Source organism: Benincasa hispida, chromosome 7 (assembly GCF_027475165.1).
Source record: "Benincasa hispida cultivar pf3 chromosome 7, pf3_genome.v1.1, whole genome shotgun sequence".
NCBI lineage: Eukaryota > Viridiplantae > Streptophyta > Magnoliopsida > Cucurbitales > Cucurbitaceae > Benincasa > Benincasa hispida.
The window spans coordinates 8,444,843-8,465,338 of NC_143484.1; the positions used below are offsets into that span (position 1 = coordinate 8,444,843).

The window sequence follows — 20,496 nt, forward strand, 5'->3', positions numbered from 1 at the left end:
CTGCATACAATAAAGGTTTTCCAACCTGAGGTTCCATACTGCCAATCAAAATTGATCTCAACAAAGAATCTTCTCCTTTCCACATTCGCTCTTGGGGGTCACCTATCCTTGGTTTTGGTATTTCACCTGTCAGATATCCAAATTTGTGACAGCCCTCAAGAGCCATTTTAATAGATTGGGACCAAGAAAAGTAATTATCACCATTCAACTTTTCTCCTATAATAATTCTAAAAGAATTGCCTATAGTTCCAGAACATAAATTTGAGGAGTAAGTAGGGAACGAAGTTACCGAGTTTTCAGGGTATGGATTTAGATCTGATTGGATCTTGGATTTCGATCCCATGGCTCCCCAAGAGCAGCAAGCTGCTGTTGAAACATCTCGTTCTGTCATTTAATCTACAACTGCAACTGGGTAACTTGATCTTGGATTATATTTCCTTGGTCCTGGTGGTATGATGAAGACTCGCCCCCTCCAAACTCATCCATGATCGGCGAAAACTGCCTCATTCGGTTGCTCATACCCGGCTGGAAAGTACCCATATTTCTTCCATCTATCCTTTGGTGCGGAAAAGGTTAGGATGAGGCTCCAATCTGAGAAAAGGCTGGCAACACTCTCGAAGGACGGAAACTTGACTGATCGACGTCGGGCATCACAGATCTGGACCAATCGGTGCTGGGTATAGTAGATCGGAGCTCGGGCATCGCAGATCTGGATTAGTTGGCGCTGGGTATAGCAGATCAGTGCTCCACAGCGTCAGTCGGCAGCGTCTGGGACCGGTCGGACCGATTTCGCGTGGCTGGTCGTTGGTTCGGCGTCGGTCACCTCATTTACGCACGTCTGAACTGGGCAACCTCCTTCATTTGCGCGCGGCTGGTTCGAATGGGTAGCGGTCGAACAGAACTCGAGTGGGTTTTTGCGGTTGGTGGTTGGATCTTCGAAGGCGGCGATTGGGGTGACGGGGACAGCCGGCAGTGGGTAGGGCGGCGGCGGCTGGTCTTCACGGAAGTGGGGAAGAAGGGTTTGGAAGTATCTATCAATGGCTTTTTGGATAACAGTGGTTATATCTGGGTTATTAGTTTGGGATTCCTGTTGGATTTTCCTCAATGGTGGCCAGGGTTTCGTCTCCATCTCTGATACCATGATGAAAAATAGAGTAGGGAAAAGAAAATAGCACACCAAGAATTTACGTGGAAAACCCTAATCAAGGAGAAAAACCACGGGATAAGGGAATTATTATTAGAAAACTGATACAAAGCAATACAGTAAACCAACAGCTTAAATAGAGAACAGGGAAACCCTAGGGTACAATGAAAAAGATGAAATTACCCCTAGAGCGCAAAACCCTAATTTCAACAAAAAGCAGTATCATATAATAAAGAGAAAAGCTATTTAAATAATACAAGCAACAGTGGCTGATATCTCTACTCCAAAAAGGTAGACGTAAGCAAAGTCTGTTCTTAACAACATATTCATCAAGTGCCAAGCTGAAAATGGTACCTTCGACCAAGATGTCAAATCCAGCCCATATTCTTTTGCTGGATGTTCATACCCGCGTATTCTTTTGCCCCACATCATAACAAGAATCGTGAGAGCAATATAAAGACCAAAACCACAAGCAAGATTAACAATTTTTGAGGGAGTCCGAGAAGCCCAGCTATCAACAAGTTTGGGAAGCAGTGGAAGAGTAATTGGTGACCATAAAATAAGCACCAAGCCGACAGACCCAAGAATCCTACAAAACAGTTGATGAGATAAAAGAGTAAATCAATGACCACTAGATCAAAGATATTAATATTTAGTCATTTAGTAAACAAAGTATGACGAAGATGAGGAACCCTCAATCTAAAATACTATAAATTATAAGACACTTGTCCATCTAGTGGGTCAAAAAGAAAAAGTAATAAAAAAGTTCAAGTATTCTAGATTATCCAGCCAGCAGAGTAAGAAAAGATGTGATAGCAAACGATGCCTCCAATTACATGATTATCCTAAAAATTATATTATTTCTATTAAATCACCGATTGACCCAAAAGTTTAAGTTGATGGGTTTTGATAAATTTCATTATATTTGACACTTTAACACTCCGCCTCACTTGTAGGCTTGACAATTTATAGAAGACCCAACAAGTGGAAATCAATATAGACATTGCATGGGTTTTGTTGAAATGGTGTTTTAGCCCCAAGGGCATTTTAGTCTTTTACTTAGCGCCTACTATCTAGGGTTATCTCAGTTTGGTTATTTATACCTGTCCTTGAGTATTGTATATCAGAAAATTAAAAAGAATAAAAATCTCTCATCGTGGTTTTTCTCCCTGATCTAGGGTTTCCACGTAAATCTATGTTTTTCCTCTCTTCTACTTTTTCAATATGGTATGAGAGCATGGCGACGAAATCCTGGCCGTCATCGATAAGAACAAACCAGAGACTCCGACAGCAACCTCCGTTGGAACGAGGGGATCCATGAACGCTGAAGTTGCCGCAACCATACGAGAAGCCGTTGAGCATTATTTTCACACCGCGCTACCTCAAATCATCCGATCCGTGTCAGATCCAAACTCCAGTCGGTGGACTTCCTCAGCAGACCTGACCGGTCAAGCCCACAGAGCCGATCGACGCACAGATCCGAGCTCCAACCGCCAGCGCCCATCTCTTACACAGTCGTCGATCGAGATCTCATTGTCCGTGACCCAACCGAGCCCTCACGCACCACTTTTTCCTCAGATTCAGCCGATGCAGGGAAAGCCACCAGCCACGGTTAGATCCATGATAAGTCCTTCGACTGGTTTTCATCCACATACACATTCAGACTTCTCTTTATGCTCAAAAACACCGGTAAATGCTTACTCTACTTTACCTGTAGCAAATATTATGTCAGGTTCTGTGGGAAACTCTGCAAGAATTTCTATTGGCGAGAAACTTAACGGCCAAAATTATTTCCCTTGGTCCCAATCGGTGAAAATGGTCCTTGGGGGACGACATAAGTTCGGGTATCTAACTGGAGAAATACCAAGACCGAACCCTAGTGATCCCCAGGAACGTATATGGAAAGGGGAGGATTCCCTTCTTCGCTCGATTCTAATAAACAACATGGAACCCTAGATTGGGAAGCCGCTTCTGTACTCAGCTTCCGCTCAGGATATTTGGGAAGCTGTCCAGAAGCTATATTCGAAGAGGCAAAATGCCTCACGTCTCTATACCTTGAGGAAACATGTTCACGAGTGCAAACAAGGGACTCTTGACGTAACATCTTATTTCAATAAATTGTCCTTGCTGTGAAAAGAAATGGATTTGTGCCACGAAGTCATGTGGAATTGTCCAGTCGACGGGGTTTAGTACTCAAAGATTGAGAAGGCGGACCGAGTTTATGATTTTCTGGCTAGCTTAAACCCTAAATTTGATGGTGTCCGAAGTCGGATTTTGGGACAGAGACCAATACCGTCTCTGATGGAAGTGTGCTCAGGAGTCAGGTTAGAAGAGGACAGAACCAGTGCTATGAGTGGCACTAGCATCACCCACTTAGACTTTGCTGCGTTTGGGGCCAAGTCCTCTGGATCAGAGAGCGAAAAACAGAACAGAAAGTCACCACAAATCTATGAGCATTGTAAGAAACCGTGGCACACCAAAGATCAGTACTGGAAGTTACACAGTCGTCCACCGAATGGCAAGCGACGGCCTCCGAATGATAAGTCTAAAACCGGTCGAACCCTTGTCAGGTGAAACAGGGGATGGTACATCATCAGTCACCAGCCAGGTAGAGTCAAGTACGGCTGGAACCGACAATGTCGCGCAATCAGGTACTTATCAGTCTTTTAACTTCTTGGTTGAAGGAGATGAATCTTGGATTCTTGACTCAGGAGCAACGGACCATCTAATGGATCATCTGATCAATTCCTCTCTTATTATCCAAGTGCGAGAAATGAGAGACTACAAATTGCAGATGGATCCTTTGCCTCCATTGTTGGGAAATGTCACTTATCTCCAATTCAAAGGTTAATTTTACAGAATGTCTTGCATGTGCCAAAGATATCTTATAACCTGCTATCTGTCAGTAAAATAACCAGAGATCTGAATTGCAATGTCGTTTTCTCACCGGACAATATTTTGTTTCAAGACCTGAGCTCGGGGAAGACGATTGGCACTGCCCAGCACAATAGGGGGCTCTACTTCCTCTCGGAGGATGCTTCCTCTAGAAGTTTATCTAGCACTTGTTTACCGTCTTCTCTTACTATTTCTGAAACTGATTTCTTGTTATGGCATTTTCGTCTTGGACATCCAAATTTTCATTATATGAAGTATCTGTTTCCACATTTGTTCCATAATGTTAATGTTTCATCTTTATCTTGCGATGTTTGTATTCGTGTAAAACAACCTCGGGTGTCCTTTACTTCCCAACCTTACAAACCTTCCCAACCTTTCCACCTGATACATAGTGATGTGTGGGGCCCATCTAATATCACAACCATGTCAGGTAAACGGTGGTTTGTCACCTTCATAGATGATCACACCCGTCTTACATGGGTGTTCCTTCTTACGGACAAGTCCGAAGCGACTATAATCTTTCAACAATTTTACACTACTGTTGAAACCCAGTTCAATACCAAAATTACTATCCTTCAGAGTGACAATGGCCATGAATTCATTAACCAATCCCTCCGTGATTTTTTAGACTCTAAAGATATCATCCACTAGAACTCCTGTGCCCATACACCACAACAAAATGAGGTAGCCGAATGAAAAACCGTCACCTTATTGAGGTTGCTCGGGCACTCATGATCCCTGCGTCCCTACCCTCGTACCTATGGGGAGATGTTGTACTCACTGCAGGCCATCTCAGAAATCAAATGCCTTATCGAGTGCTCAAGTTCCAGACTCCCTTAGCTCATTTCAAAGAGCCTTCTCTTCTACCCGTCTTTTCCCAGATGTTCCTCTTCGGGTGTTTGGTTACACGGTTTTTGTCCATCATCATGGTACCCAGAGTAAGTTTGCTCCTAGGGCCCAAAAATGTGTCTTTGTTGGGTATCCACTCCATCAACGAGGCTACAAATGTTATCAGCCTTCTTCTCGAAAGTACTTTGTCACCATGGATGCCACCTTTTAAGAAGATAAACCTTTCTTTCCCGTTGGTCCTCTTCAAAGGGAGACTCCGAGTGAAGAGGTTAACACGTCGTCCACTTATTCCATTCCCGTAGACTTGTTCCTTGAACCCATTCCAGACACTAATGATCCTGGCCCACCAATTCTCGACACTAATGATCCTATCCTTCCTACAAAACAAGTTCATTGGATAACCTACTATCGAAAGAATCTACGAAAGGAAATAGTTCCCGAAATAGTTCCCCCTATTGCTCCACCGGAAGATGTTCAAAAGTCGGAACCAGAGCCAGCTCAAGGTAACCATACTCTTGATAATAATAAATCTGTTGAAAGTAATGCAGTGAACACTAGCGATGCAGCGAACTCTGGCGAAATTAGGGAGGATGAGAGTAATGAATTTCCCCCTGATGATGTTCAAGAGACTGAAAATGTACAGCAGATGAATACAGAGGAAAAGGGTGACAGGACCAGTGAGATTGATGCTACCCTGGACTTACCGATTGCTCTACGAAAGGGCACGAAGTCATGTACTAAGCACTCTATAAAAAGCTTCTTATCTTCCGGTAGCTTGTCAACAAGATTCAAGGCCTTCACCACTAGTCTTGACACTGTGAAAATTCCTAGTTTCTCTTCTGGCGAACCGCAGTTATGGAAGAGATGCGAGCCCTCAAGACCAACAAAACATGGGATCTAGTTGCTCTTCCCAGAGGTCACAAAAAAGTCGGGTGCAAATGGGTGTTCACAGTCAAATACAAGTTCGATGGGACTCTCAACAGATATAAGGCCAGATTGGTTGCGAAAGGATTCACTCAAACGTATGGGGTGGATTACTCAGAAACCTTCTCGCTGGTGGCAAAACTCAATACTATTCGGGTTCTCCTCTCTGTTGCCGTGAACCTAGACTGGCCTCTACATCAGTTGGACGTAAAAAATGCGTTTCTAAATGGTGAGTTGGAAGAAGTATATATGACTCCTCCTCCAACTCAAGGTAACCATTCCAGGTTTTCACTATAAAGTACAAGTCAGATGGGACTGTTGATCGGTACAAGGCCAGGTTAGTTGCCAAAGGGTTTACCCAAACCTTTGGGGTAGATCACTCTAAGACATTCTTTCCCATGGCTAAACTCAATACTATCCGAGTATTGCTATCAGTTGCAGTTAACAAAGATTGGCCTCTGCATCAATTGGATGTAAAAGAATGCCTTTCTCAATGGAGAACTTGAGGAGGAAGTCTACATGAATCCTCCCCTCGGATTTGAAGATCAGTTCAAACAGCAAGTCTGCCGGCTGAGAAAGTCGTTATATGGGTTGAAACGGTCTCCGAGAGCCTAATTTGACAGATTTGCCACCTTTGTCAAAAGACAAGGGTATACCCAAGGGCACTCAGATCACACACTATTTACAAAGAAGTCAACTTTAGGGAAGGTTGCCGTTCTCATTGTGTACGTTGACGATATTGTGCTCTCCGGTGATGATGATGATGAAATTGTGAAACTCAAAGCAAAGATGGCAAAAGAATTTGAAATTAAAGACCTTGGAAGTTAAGATACTTTCTCGGAATGGAAGTAACCCAATCAAGGGATGGGATAAGCTACATAAGCAATATATTGATTTTCTTCTCCAGGAACAAGCTCGATTCCATAGCATCGTCCTTTGTAACAATCAAGACTGGTAAGCCCGTGCCCCAACGGAAATACACGATTGATCTTCTAACAAAAACAGGAATGACTGGGTGCAAACCTGCTGACACCCCAGTTGAATATAATTCAAAGCTCAGCAATACCAGTAACAGTGTCCCAGTCAATAAAGAAAGGTATCAACGGTTAGTTGGTAAATTGATATACTTATCTCATACGAGACTCGATATTTCCTATGCAGTGAGCGTTGTCAGTCACTTTATGTAGGCTCCTTGTGAGGAACACATGACAGCAGTTGAACGCATCCTACGATATCTGAAAGGTACACCAGGTAAGGGGTTAATGTTCAAGAAGTCTGATAAACATTGCATTGAAGCCTACACTGATTCTGATTGGGCAGGGTCTGTTGTTGATAAAAAATCAACATCTGGATATTGCACATTTGTTTGGGGTAATCTAGTGACCTGGAGGAGCAAGAAACAGGGAGTTGTGGCCAGAAGTAGTGCGGAAGCTGAGTATCGAGCCATGAGTTTAGGGATATGTAAAGAAATCTGGTTGATGAAAGTGTTGTCAGATATTTCATCAAAACAATGAGCTCCCAATGAAACTGTTTTGTGACAATAAGGCAGCAATAAGTATTGCTAATAATCCTGTTCAGCATGACAGAACAAAACACGTTGAGATCGACCGGTACTTCATCAAGGAAAGACTTGACAACGGAAGTATATGCATTCCTTATGTCCCCTCAAATCAGCAAATTGCAGATGTGCTCACAAAAGGGTTACTGAGACAAAGCTTTGATTACTGCGTCAGTAAGTTGGGCCTTATTGATATTTACGCCCCAACTTGAGGGGGAGTGTCGAAAAACAGCTTGTAACCCTAGGGGTATTTTAGTAATTGTATGTACCCTAGGGCTTCCCACTAGTCTATTTATTTGGCCTATTCTCTTGTACTTTGTGTATCATAATTAATAATAAAAATCAATCTCTATAGTGGTTTTTTCTCCCTGATCTAGGATTTTTCACGTAAATCTTGTGTTCCTTTCTTCCTCTTTTTTCAACCGATTATTCTGAGACTTTCTCTCCTGTAGCGAAATTAAATACAGTTCGAGTCCTCTTTGTTGCAGTTAATAAAGACTGGCATCTCCATCAACTTGATGTGAAAATTGCATTTTTGAATGGTAATTAGAAGAAAAGATTTATATGAGTCCTCCTGGTTTTGAAGCTCAGTTTGGTCATTAGGTTTGTAAACTCAAGAAGTCTTTGTATGGTTTGAAATAGTCCCCTAGAGCGTGATTTGACAGGTTTACTACCTTTGTTAAGTCCCAAGGTTTTACTCAGGGGCACTCTGATCACACATTATTCACAAAAAGGTCAGTATTAGGGAGAATTGTTGCTCTAATTATGTATGTAGATGATATTGCTTGTCAGGAGATGATACTGTTGAGATTATCAGGCTAAAAAAGAAAATGGCTGACAAGTTTAAGATTAAGGATCTTGTGAATCTAAAGTAATTCTTTGGAATAGAGGTGACAAGATCAAGAGAAGGGATCTCTGTCTCTTAACGGAAATATACTCTTGACCTGTTAAAAGAAACGGGTATGACTGGATGTAGACCTGCTGACACTCCTATAGAATTCAATGCTAAACTTGGAGATTTTGTTGACAAAGTTCCTATTGATAAAGAGAGGTACCAGTGTCTAGCGGGAAAATTGATTTACCTATCTCACACTAGACCAAATATTTCCTATGTTGTCAAGGTTGTTAGTCAGTTTATGTAAGCACCCTACAAGGAACATATGGAAGCTATGAATCGGATTCTAAGATATTTGAAAATGACTCTAGGTAAAGGTCTGATGCTCAGGAAAACCAGACTCTGATTAGGATCTGTTGTTGACAAAAAAATCTACCTCTGGATACTGTACCTTTGTGTGGGGTAACCTAGTTACTTGGAGAAGTAAAAAGCAAAGTGGTGTTGCTAGGAGCAATGCTGAAGCAGAATACAAAACTATGAGTTTGGGAATCTGTAAAGAAATTTTGTTGAAGAAAGTTCTATCTGATCTTCATCAAGACAGTGATTTACCTATGAAGCCCTATTGTGATAACAAAGTAGCTATAAGCATAGCCAACAATCCCGTGTGTTATAATTTTATGGTTAGGGTTTTCTATTCTTGTAAATATTTTGTGATATTTTCCTTTTCTATGCTTTGTACACTTGTATATATTCATATCTTTGGTGAATGAATAGAGTATTCTGATTCTTTCTCAAACCTAAGAGTTTTACATGGTATCAGAGCTCTCTAAACAAACTTAGGGTTTTGTGAACCATAGGGTTTGAGAATTTAGAACCCGTTTGTGATATGTTTAGGGTTTAGTGGAGAGGTGAGTTTACACTTTTGCTCACAGTTGCCGTCTTCGGTTCATTCGTCGTTGTTACCCGCCGCCGCCGCTGCCGGAAAAAAAAAAAAGCTGTTTTTTCAACACACCGGCACGTGTAGGCGCATGCGCCGTCGTTTTTCGTCCGTCTTCTGTGGGTTTCCTCAATGTTGTTGGCTATTCTTGGTGGTGTGTTTGTTTGGGATATATAGATATACTCACTACTTGTAAAGACATCTCTTCAGTAATTTAGAATTTGATTCTCTATTGTCCGGTGTCTATATTTTAAGGTAATGGCTAATAAGAGACTAGTAATGTCTGTGATTATTCCTATGATGTCAAATGTAACTGAACAAAAGTTGAATGGTACTATTCATGGAGATCAAATCCAGGAGGTGTTTGCTATTATTGACATAAACCTGGCCATACGAAATGTGAATGCAGAAGATTGCTGAATAAGGGTCAGAGGATGCCATCACCCTCTGCACATGTCGCTTCTACTCCTGATAATCTTGACAAGTCAATTACGATTTCTGTAGAGGAGTTTGCTAAATTTCAGCAGTATCAAGAGTCATTGAGGGCATCATCTTCTACTCCCATTACGACCATCGCAGAGACAGGTACATTTCTAAATGCCTTCCTTCCTCCACGTCAAAATGGATCATTGACTCTGGCGTTACAGACCATATGACAGGTAACCCCAGTTTATTCTCTAACCTTTCTACATCAACCTCTTCACCTAATGTCACTATAGCTGATGAAACCTCCACTCCTGTTTTAGGATCAGGAACCGTCTATCTCACTGAATCAATTTCTTTGTCATCAGTTTTAAATTTACCAAATTTTTGGTTTAATTTGATTTCGGTTAGCAAACTCACTCGTGATCTTCATTGTTGTGTCTCATTTTTTCCTGGTTATTGCTTATTTCAGGATCTTACGACGAAACAGACTATTGGTAAAGGGCGTGAATTTGGAGGTCTTTACATCTTTGAACCACAAACACCTACGGCCATCACATGCTCTATCGTGTTGTCTCCCTTTGAAGAGCATTGTCGTTTGGGTCATCCGTCTATCTCTGTGTTGAAGAGTCTTCGTCCACAACTTCAACATTTGTCTTCTTTAGATTGTGAGTCATGTCAGTTTGCTAAATATCATCGTTTGAATTCGTATTCTCGAGTCAATAAACGAGCTAGTGCTCCTTTTGAATTAGTCCATTCTGATGTTGGGGTCCATGTCCTGTTGAGTCCAAACGAGGGTTTAGGTATTTTCTAACATTTGTCGATGACTATTCTCGTGTTACGCGGTTATATTTAATGAAAAGTCGTTCTGAGTTACTTTCTCATTTTCGTAACTTCCATGCTGAAATTCAAACTCAGTTTAGCGGTACTCTTAAAATTCTACAGAGTGATAATGCTAAGGAGTATTTCTTTCATACACTCAAATCTTATTTAGATGCCCATGGTATTCTTCATCAATCTTCTTGTGTTGATACTCCATCTCAAAGTGGGGTTGCAGAACGAAAGAATTGTCATCTCCTTGAGACAGAGCTTTGATGTTTCAGATGCATGTTCCAAAATCCTTTTGGGATGATGTTGTTTCCACAACTTGTTTCTTAATAAATCGCATGTGCTCTTCCATTCTTAAGGGTGAGATACCTTTTCGTACTTTATGCCCCAAGCAACATTTGTTTCCTATTCCACCCAAAATATTTGGTTGTACCTGCTTTGATCGGGATGTTCGGCCTCAGCATACCAAGCTGGATCCAAAGTCCTTAAAATGTATTTTCCTTGGTTATTCCCGTGTCCAAAAGGAGTATCGATGTTATTTTCCTAGTTAAAATAAATATTTAGTCTCTCTTGATATCACGTTTTTTGAACATACCCCATTTTTTTCATCACCGTCTTTCTCTTCGAATAAGAGTCTAGGGGAGCATAAGGAATTAGAGGATGATTTCCTTGTCTACACAGTTATTTCTCCTTCCGATCCTCTTCCTGATTCATCTCTACCTGTGACTACCTCTACTCTTCTTCCCATCGTTAAGGTCTATACTCGACGACAACCTCCTCCAATTCCATGCCCTGTACCAGAGTCTTCTTCGTCATTGGATCCAGAAACTGGTGATGATCTTCCTATTGCTCTTCGTAAAGGTAAACGTATATGTGCTCATCCTATTTCCTCTCTTGTTTCATATAACCATTTGTCGTCTTCCACATGTTCATTCATTACATCCTTACGGTCTGTATCCATCCCGAAAACTGTTCATGAGGCTTTGTCTCATCCTGGTTGGTGCCACAATGGTGGAGGAGATGACTGCCTTAGATGATAATTGTACTTGGGATTTAGTTTCTCTCCCTACAAGAAAGAAGGCTATCAATTGCAAGTGGGTGTTTGCAGTTAAAGTCAATCCTGATGGTTCTCTTGCTCGATTAAAAACGCGCCTCGTAGTGAAAGGCTACGCACAAACTTATGACGTTGACTATGCTGATACTTTTTCTCCTGTAGCAAAAATGGCATCTGTGAGGTTGTTTATTTCATTAGCTTCAATCAATCATTGGTCTTTACATCAGCTTGATATTAAAAATGCATTTCTTCATCGTGATCTTCAAGAAAAGGTGTATATGGAGCAACCACCAGGGTTTGTTGCTCAGAGGGAGAATGGAACGGTGTGTCGCCTTCGTAAATCCTTGTATGGATTAAAGCAGAGCCCACGAGCTTGGTTTGGTAAATTTGTCAGGTGATTGAAAGCTTTGGAATGCGGAAGAGCAGGTCAAATCATTCGGTCTTTTTTAAGAGATCTGAGAGAGGTGTCATCTTGTTAGTCGTTTATATGGATGATATTGTGATTACTGGTGATGATGTTTTAGGGATCCAGTCTCTAAAGACCTTTCTTCATAGTCAATTCCATACAAAAGATTTGGGCATGTTGAAATACTTCTTAGGAATTGAGGTAATAAGAAGCAAGAAAGGAATTCTATTATCACAGAGAAAATATGTACTTGACTTATTGACTGAAACAGGAAAGCTAGGGGCTAAGCCATGTAGTACCCCAATGATGCCCAACTTACAACTCACAAAAGATGGAGAATTGCTAAAAGATCCTGAAAGATATAGGAGGTTAGTGGGAAAACTTAATTACCTTACAGTGACTCGACCCGACATAGCCTATTTAGTAAGTATTGTGAGTCAGTATATGTCATGCCCTATAGTTGATCATTGGGCTGCATTGGAACTGATTCTTTGTTATTTGAAGGCTGCTCCCGGGCGTGGTTTATTATATAAGGATTATGGTCATACTAATATTGAATGTTTCTCAAACGTCGATTGGGCAAGATCTAAAGAAGACAGAAGATCAACCTCAGGGTATTGTGTTTTTGTTGGTGGTAATTTGATTTCTTGGAAGAGTAAGAAGCAAAATGTGGTGTCACGTTCAAGTGCAGAATCAAAATATAGAGCAATGACACAATCTGTGTGTGAATTGATTTGGATATATGAACTTCTTATTGAGTTGGGATTTGAAATCACCACACCGACAAAGTTGTGGTGTGATAATCAAGCAGCACTTCATATTGCGTCTAATCCAGTATTTCATGAAAGGACTAAATATATTGAAGTTGATTGCCATTTTGTACGTGAGAAAATTCAACAAGGGTTGATATCTACAGGATATGTGAAGACTGGTGAACAATTAGGAGATATCTTCACGAAAGCATTGGATGGAAGACGTATAGATTATCTATGTAACAAGTTGGGCATGATTAACATATATGCTCCAACTTGAGGGGGTGTGTTATAATTCTATAGTTAGGGATTTCCATTCTTGTAAATATTTTGTGATATTTTCCTTTTCTATGCTTTGTACACTTGTATAAATTCATATTTTTGGTGAATGAATAGAGTATTCTGATTCTTTCTCAAACCTAAGAGCTTTACACCGTGCAACATGATAGAACAAAACATGTGAAGATTGATAGACACTTTATAAAAGAGAAAATGGACAATGGTAGTATCTGTATTCCTTACATTCCATCTAGTCAACAAGTTGTTGATATTCTCACCAGGCAAAGCTTTGACTCTTTTGTTAGCAAGTTGGGTATAATTGACATCTACATCCCAACTTGAGGGGGAGTGTTGAAAATAAGGGGCTGTGTTGTGAGTTTAACCCAAGGGTATTTTAGTACTTTACTTTGCCCGAGGTTTTTTTCTTTTTTTATATTAGAGCTTGCTAGAGCCTATATAAATCTCTGTCCTCTCTTGTATTGTGTAGAGTTGAAAATAATAAAAAGTGACTTCAGCCTCCAAAGTCATTATTGTTGAACGACACTTGATGAAAGAAGTCTTCCTTTGTTCATCTGGAAAAGGATATTGTCCAGCCAAATAGATGTGCATCTTTAGACATTTCGTTGGAAGGAACTCAACGGTTTGATAGCCCTTCAAAGGTGGAGACTCGTTCGTTTCAAACAGCCCAGCACCAACCGATATTTTAAACTCTAAGGTCTCCAATTTTATTGGCATTTCCTATTATGAGGAAAAAGATGGATGCCAGCAGCGTATCTTTCTAGACCATCCTCTGTATGCAATAGCGAATGTTTGTGTTTTGATGCTTTTATTACATAGTTGACTTCTATTTACAACTTTTCGCTCACTCCCTCTCTTAAGTATCCATGCAACTAATATAGTGAATAAATAAATACCCCTTAACTAATTGACCCAAAAATTTAAACTTATGAATGAAGATAACTTTAATATTATATCATCTAACCTAAAAAACATAGACACTGACACATGACACGAATACGACACGACACCGACACGATGACACGCTAATTTCTAAGAAAGTAGGACATGACACATTGGGGACACATTTCTTTTTTACAAAATAAATATATGTTGTGCACATATTGTGAAATATTACCTTTAGAGACATTAAAAAAACCATAAAATAAAAACAAAAGAAAAAAACATATATGAAAAACAAAACAAAAAAAAAAAAAAAAAAAGAGAAATACGAGAGAAAGAAACCAAAGTTGCCAGCCTGAGGTCTGCGTTTGAGAAAGAGGAAAAATCTTGAATTTTTTATAAATTAAAACATTCAGAAATTTTGAATAGTTTATATAAAAATGAAAATTTTTTTTAGATAAGTTGAAACTAGCAGACTGAGTATTAAACAATCCTATCATCAAATGGGAGGAAGAACACTGCCACTTGGCTGCCAGATTTGATGGCATGCAGTTTGGAAAGTCTTGTCTTTTCATACATCTTTTTCTTTTTAATTTTTCTTTACGTCTTCTTCTTTTCATACATCCTTTGTTCTTCAATTTTTTCTTCACTCTTCTTTGCATTTTTCTTCTCCTCCCGACACAGGTTCTTTTTCACGTTCTTCTCTTTTCCCAACTTATTTCTTCTCAAATAAGACATCTAAGAAGTTGAAGAAGCTATAGAAGAAAAAAGGGTAGATGCATCAGGCGTGTGCCTGGGTCGCCTTGATAACACTGCAATTCAAATGCCCTGTTTTAATAATTTTTTTCCTTTGAAAATTTGCAGGTTTGTCCTTCACGTGTCCTGTCGTGTCGGGGCATGTCAGAAATAAAATATTAATAATAAAATAATGGACACGCCAACTTCCATGTCAGACACGTGTCGGAGGCTTGTCGGTGTCGGACACATGTTCCGACACCAATACATGGCCATTTTAGGAGTGTCCATGCTTCTTAGCACCTAACACTGTTCCCCCTTAGCTTGAAATATGTAGAAGACATAACATGGAAATCAATATTAAATGGGGAAGAAATAACATGCACAGGTTTGAACACAAGACCTCTTGGACTACCTGTTCTAATACCATCTTAAATCACCGATTGATCTAAAAGTTTAAGCTTATGGGTGAAAGTATGGTGTATCAAGTTGGAAGAGAATCAAGTCTTGGAAAAAAAAATACCTCAAAGTTGTATTAAAAGAGCTGAAAGGTTTATTTTAAATACTAAACCATAACAACCTAGAGCTACCTCTAAAAGAACTTAACAACTTAAAAACTAAAGAACCGGTAAGTTCTACAACAACTAACACCACATCGAACACACTAAGTTTGAATACATCAAGGTAAATTTAATATCATATCATCTAATAATAACCTTTTTAGAACAAAATTAATAAAGCTTTGCAAAATAATATTCGTCATTAATGTTATATATCAGATTAAATAAATGTGCTGAGTCAAAATCAATTTTATTTCATTTCAAGTGTTCGTTCAAATTCCAACGGAAGATAAATGATCCTTTAGTACAAGAAGATAATAAATTGAATTTTTAAGAACTGCACATAAATAATACATTGTGATATACATTATGATTAACTTTTTATTTCTAATAAATTGATATATGAAATTGAATAATTAAATAGTCATTAGGTAGCTACCCCAACGAAAGAACATCTATCCTTGACCAAAAGGAAAGAACATCATACGACAGCAGCATTCAATGTCTTGGAGAAATGCAGTAGAGTTTTGCAATTAAAAATTACCTCTGAAACAAAGGACGTTCTGCTATTCGAAGGATCGAGATAAGCTTTTCAGTCACACTCATTGCGGTACGTATACCACCCCAGAGTAAAGCTATTCTGCCTACTAGCTTCAATATGCCACCCTTCTCTCTTAATTCAGCTAACATAGAGACCAGCCTGTTTGGAAAGGGAAGAAATACTTAGAGAACAAGAGAAAAGGACATAAAAAGTTGTGTACAACATGCATTTACGGCCAAAACCTTTCTTCATCCACTTCACCATCTTCCTTCTTTGGCATCACCGGACTGGCAACTGACATTGCCTTCTCAGCAAAAGCAGTGACAATGTTATGATTCTTTTCAGGTATTATTTGCTCCTCACGTCTTTCTGGCTCTTTCTGAAGACTAGATTTCTCCTCGGACTTCAATGAACTTTCAGTAGTTTCATCAGTTTCACATAAACGCTGCGTGTTTGAGTTCAGAAACACATATAAAGCACACAAATATAAACAGCACCTAATCACATTTACTTTCAAACACACAAATGATAAGGAAGTGTAGATTTGTGTTTAGTATATATTTGTCTCAATTATTATTTTAATTATGATTTGTTGTAATTTCCTTTTTAATTAATTTCCTTAGTTGGAATTTCTCTCATATTATAATTACCCATTATTGGGTCCTTTTGAATATAAGAAAAACCAATATTCACCAAAAACTTCATGATATCAGAGCTAAAATAAAACCCTAACCCTTGTCCAACCGCCGCCGCCGCCGTTGTCGTCGCCCCGGATCTCCGCCGCCATCACTGCACAAACCCTCTTCGCCCAAACCCTCCTCCGCCGCACAGTAGTCGGCACTGCCGACCACCCATCTGCCTTCTAACCACTCCGCACAGGAGCGATCATGCCTCCGTTCGACCTCCTGCAGTGCACATCCAATTTTCGCAGCCCCGTCACGCAAATCTGTCGTGACCTGTTGTCTGCGAATCACAGTTGCACAACTTCGCCACCTTGCACCGCCACCCTTTGTTCCCACAACCGACCGTTGCCACAAGCTGCAGATCCGATCAGCCTAATAGTCGTGTTTCAGACCGGTTCAGTCAAGCAATTCAATCAGATTCGATTTCAAATCAGCTCATGGTGATATTGCACCATTTGTGAGTACCATTTGTTTGTTCAATCTCATTAATTGAGTTAGACCTCTTACCAAATTGTTTGAACACACGATTGAACTGTTTTGGAAGTAACGCAATCAATTCGACAAGAGGAACTTCTGAATCTTTATCGTCAATAATCAACTCTTCTTTAACAACTGATTGAAGAGTGAAACTCTTAAGTTTGAGAAAGAATCAGAATGCTCTATTCATTCACCAAAGATATGAATATATACAAGTGTACACAACATAAAAAAGGAAAATATCACAAAATATTTAAAAGAATGGAAAACCCTAACTATAGAATTATAACACTCCCCCTCAAGTTGGAGCATATATGTTAATCATGCCCAACTTGTTACATAGATAATCTATACGTCTTCCATCCAATGCTTTCGTGAAGATATCTCCTGATTGTTCTCCAGTCTTCACATATCCTGTAGATACCAACCCTTGTTGAATTTTCTCACGTACAAAATGGCAATTAACTCCAATATGTTTAGTCCTTTCATGAAATACTGGATTAGACGCAATATGAAGTGTTGCTTGATTATCACACAACTTTGTCGGTGTGGTGATTTCAAACCCCAACTCAACAAGAAGTTCATATATCCAAATCAATTCACACATAGATTGTGTCATTGCTCTATATTTTGATTCTGCACTTGAACGTGACACCACATTTTGCTTCTTACTCTTCCAAGAAATCAAATTACCATCAACAAAAACACAATACCCTAAGGTTGATCTTTTGTCTTTTTTAGATCCTACCCAATCGACGTCTGAGAAACATTCAATATTAGTATGACCATAATCCTTATATAATAAACCACGCCCGGGAGCAGCCTTCAAATAAGAAAGAATCAGTTCCAATGCAGCCCAATGATCAACTATAGGGCATGACATATACTGACTCACAATACTTACTGAATAGGCTATGTCGGGTCGAGTCACTGTAAGGTAATTAAGTTTTCCCACTAACCTCCTATATCTTTCAGGATCTTTTAGCAATTCTCCATCTTTTGTGAGTTGTAAGTTGGGCATCATTGGGGTACTACATGGCTTAGCCCCTAGCTTTCTTGTTTCAGTCAACCAGTCAAGTACATATTTTCTCTGGGATAATATAATTCCTTTCTTGCTTCTTATTACCTCAATTCCTAAGAAGTATTTCAATATGCCCAAATCTTTTGAATGGAATTGACTATGAAGAAAGGTTTTTAGAGACTGGATACCTAAAGCATCATCACCAATAATCACAATATCATCCACATATACGACTAACAAGATGACACCACTCTCAGATCTCTTAAAAAAGACTGAATGATCTGACTTACTCTTCTGCATTCCAAAGCTTTCAATCACCTGACTAAATTTACCAAACCAAGTTCGTGGGCTCTGCTTTAATCCATACAAGGATTTACGAAGGCGAGACACCGTTCCATTCTCCCCGTGAGCAACAAACCCTGGTGGTTGCTCCATATACACCACTTCTTGAAGATCACGATGAAGAAATGCATTTTTAATATCAAGCTGATGTAAAAGCCAATGATTGATTGAAGCTAATGAAATAAACCTCACATATGCCTTTTTGCTACAGGAGAAAAAGTATCAGCATAGTCAATGTCATAAGTTTGTGCGTAGCCTTTCGCTACGAGGCACGCTTTTAACCAAGCAACAGAACCATAAGGATTGACTTTAACTACAAACACCCATTTGCAACCGATAGCCTTCTTTCTTGTAGGGAAAAAAACTAAATCCCAAGTACAATTATCATCTAAGGCAGTCATCTCCTCCACCATTGCGGCACACCAACCAGGATGAGACAAAGCCTAATGAACAGTTTTCAGGATGGATACAGACTCTAAGGATGCAATGAATGAACATGTGGAAGGCAACAAATGGTTATATGAAACAAAAGAGGAAATAGGATGAGCACATGTACGTTTACCTTTACGAAGAGCAATAGGAAGATCATCACCCGTTTTTGGATCCAATGACGAAGAAGACTCTGGTACAGGGCATGGAACTAGAGGAGGTTGTCATCGAGTATAGACCTTAGTGATGGGAGGAAGAGTAGAGGTAGCCACAGGAAGAGGATCGGAAGAAGAAATAACTGTGTAGACAAGGAAATCATCCTCTAATTCCTTATGCTCCCCTGACTCTTATTTGAAGAGAAAGACGGTGATGAAAAAAATGGGGTATGTTCAAAAAACGTGATATCAGGAGAGACTAAATATTTATTTAGACTAGGACAATAACACCGATACCCCTTTTGAACACGGGAATAACCAAGGAAAATACATTTTAAGGACTTTGGATCCAGCTTGGTATGCTGAGGCCGAACATCCCGAACAAAGTAGGTACAACCAAATATTTTGAGTGGAATGGGAAACAGATGTTGCTTGGGGCATAAAGTACGAAAAGGTATCTCACCCTTAAGAATGGAAGAGGGCATGCGATTTATTAAGAAACAAGTTGTGGAAACAGCATCAGCCCAAAAGGATTTTGGAACATGCATATGAAATATCAAAGCTCTAGTTGTCTCTCTGGCTGTCTCAAGGAGATGACGATTCTTTCATTCTGCAACCCCATTTTGAGATGGAGTATCAACACAAGAAGATTGATGAAGAATGCCATGGGCATCTAAATAAGACTTGAGTGTATGAGAGAAATATTCCTTAACGTTATCACTCCGTAGGATTTTAAGAGTACCACTAAACTGAGTTTGAATTTCAACATGGAAGTTACGAAAATGAAAAAGTAACTCAGAACGACTTTTCATTAAATATAACCACATAACACGAGAATAGTCATCGACAAATGTAACAATATATCTAAACCCTCCTTTGGACTCAACAGGACATGGACCCCAAACATCATAATGGACTAATTCAAAAGGAGCACTAGCTCGTTTATTGACTCGAGGATACGAACTCAAACGATGAAATTTAGCAAACTGACATGACTCACAATCTAAAGAAGACAAATGTTGAAGTTGTGGACGAAGACTCTTCAACACAGAGATAGACGGATGACCCAAACGACAATGCTCTTCAAAGGGAGACGACATGCTAGAGCATGTGATGGCCATAGGTGTTTGTGGTTCAAAGATGTAAAGTAGACAAATTCCCGTCCTTTACCGATAGTCTTTTTCGTCGTAAGATCCTAAAATAAGCAATAACCAGGAAAAAAGTAGACAACAATGAAGATCACGAGTGAGTTTACTGACCGAAATCAAATTAAATGAGAAATTTGGTAAATTTAAAACTGATGACAAAGAAATTGATTCAGTGAGATGGACGGTTCCTGATCCTAAAACAGGAGTGGAGGTTCTATCAGCTATAGTGACATTAGGTGAAGAGGTAGATGTAGAAAGGTTAGAGAATAAACTGGGGTTACCTGTCATATGGTCTGTAGCGCCAAAGTCAATGACCCATTTTGACGTGGAGGAAAGAAGACATTTAGAAATGTTACCTGTCTCTGCGATGGTCGTAATAGGAGTAGAAGATGATGCCTTCAATGACTTTTGATACTGCTGAAATTTAGCAAACTCCTCTGCAGAAATCGTAATTGACTTGTCAAGATTATCAGGAGTAGAGACGACATGTGCAGAGCGTGATGACATCCTCTGACCCTTATTCAGCAATCTTCTGCATTCGTTTCGTATGGCTAGGTTTATGACAATAATAGCAAACAACACCTCCTGGATTTGATCTCCATGAATAGTAGTTGGATCCAT

At 39.6% G+C, this 20,496-nt stretch overlaps 1 protein-coding gene across 1 annotated transcript in view; it reads right to left on the minus strand.

Moving 5' to 3' along the window:
• The window catches only part of LOC120068949 (alpha/beta-Hydrolases superfamily protein), a 45,238-nt gene that overhangs the window by 11,652 nt on the left and 13,090 nt on the right, over positions 1–20,496 (minus strand). The window contains exons 7-9 of the mRNA XM_039020588.2: positions 15,863–16,065; positions 15,624–15,779; positions 1,499–1,733 (exon numbers count right to left, since the gene is read on the minus strand). Coding sequence (XP_038876516.1) covers positions 1,499–1,733; positions 15,624–15,779; positions 15,863–16,065 — 594 coding nt within the window. The remainder of the gene's footprint in view (positions 1–1,498; positions 1,734–15,623; positions 15,780–15,862; positions 16,066–20,496) is intronic.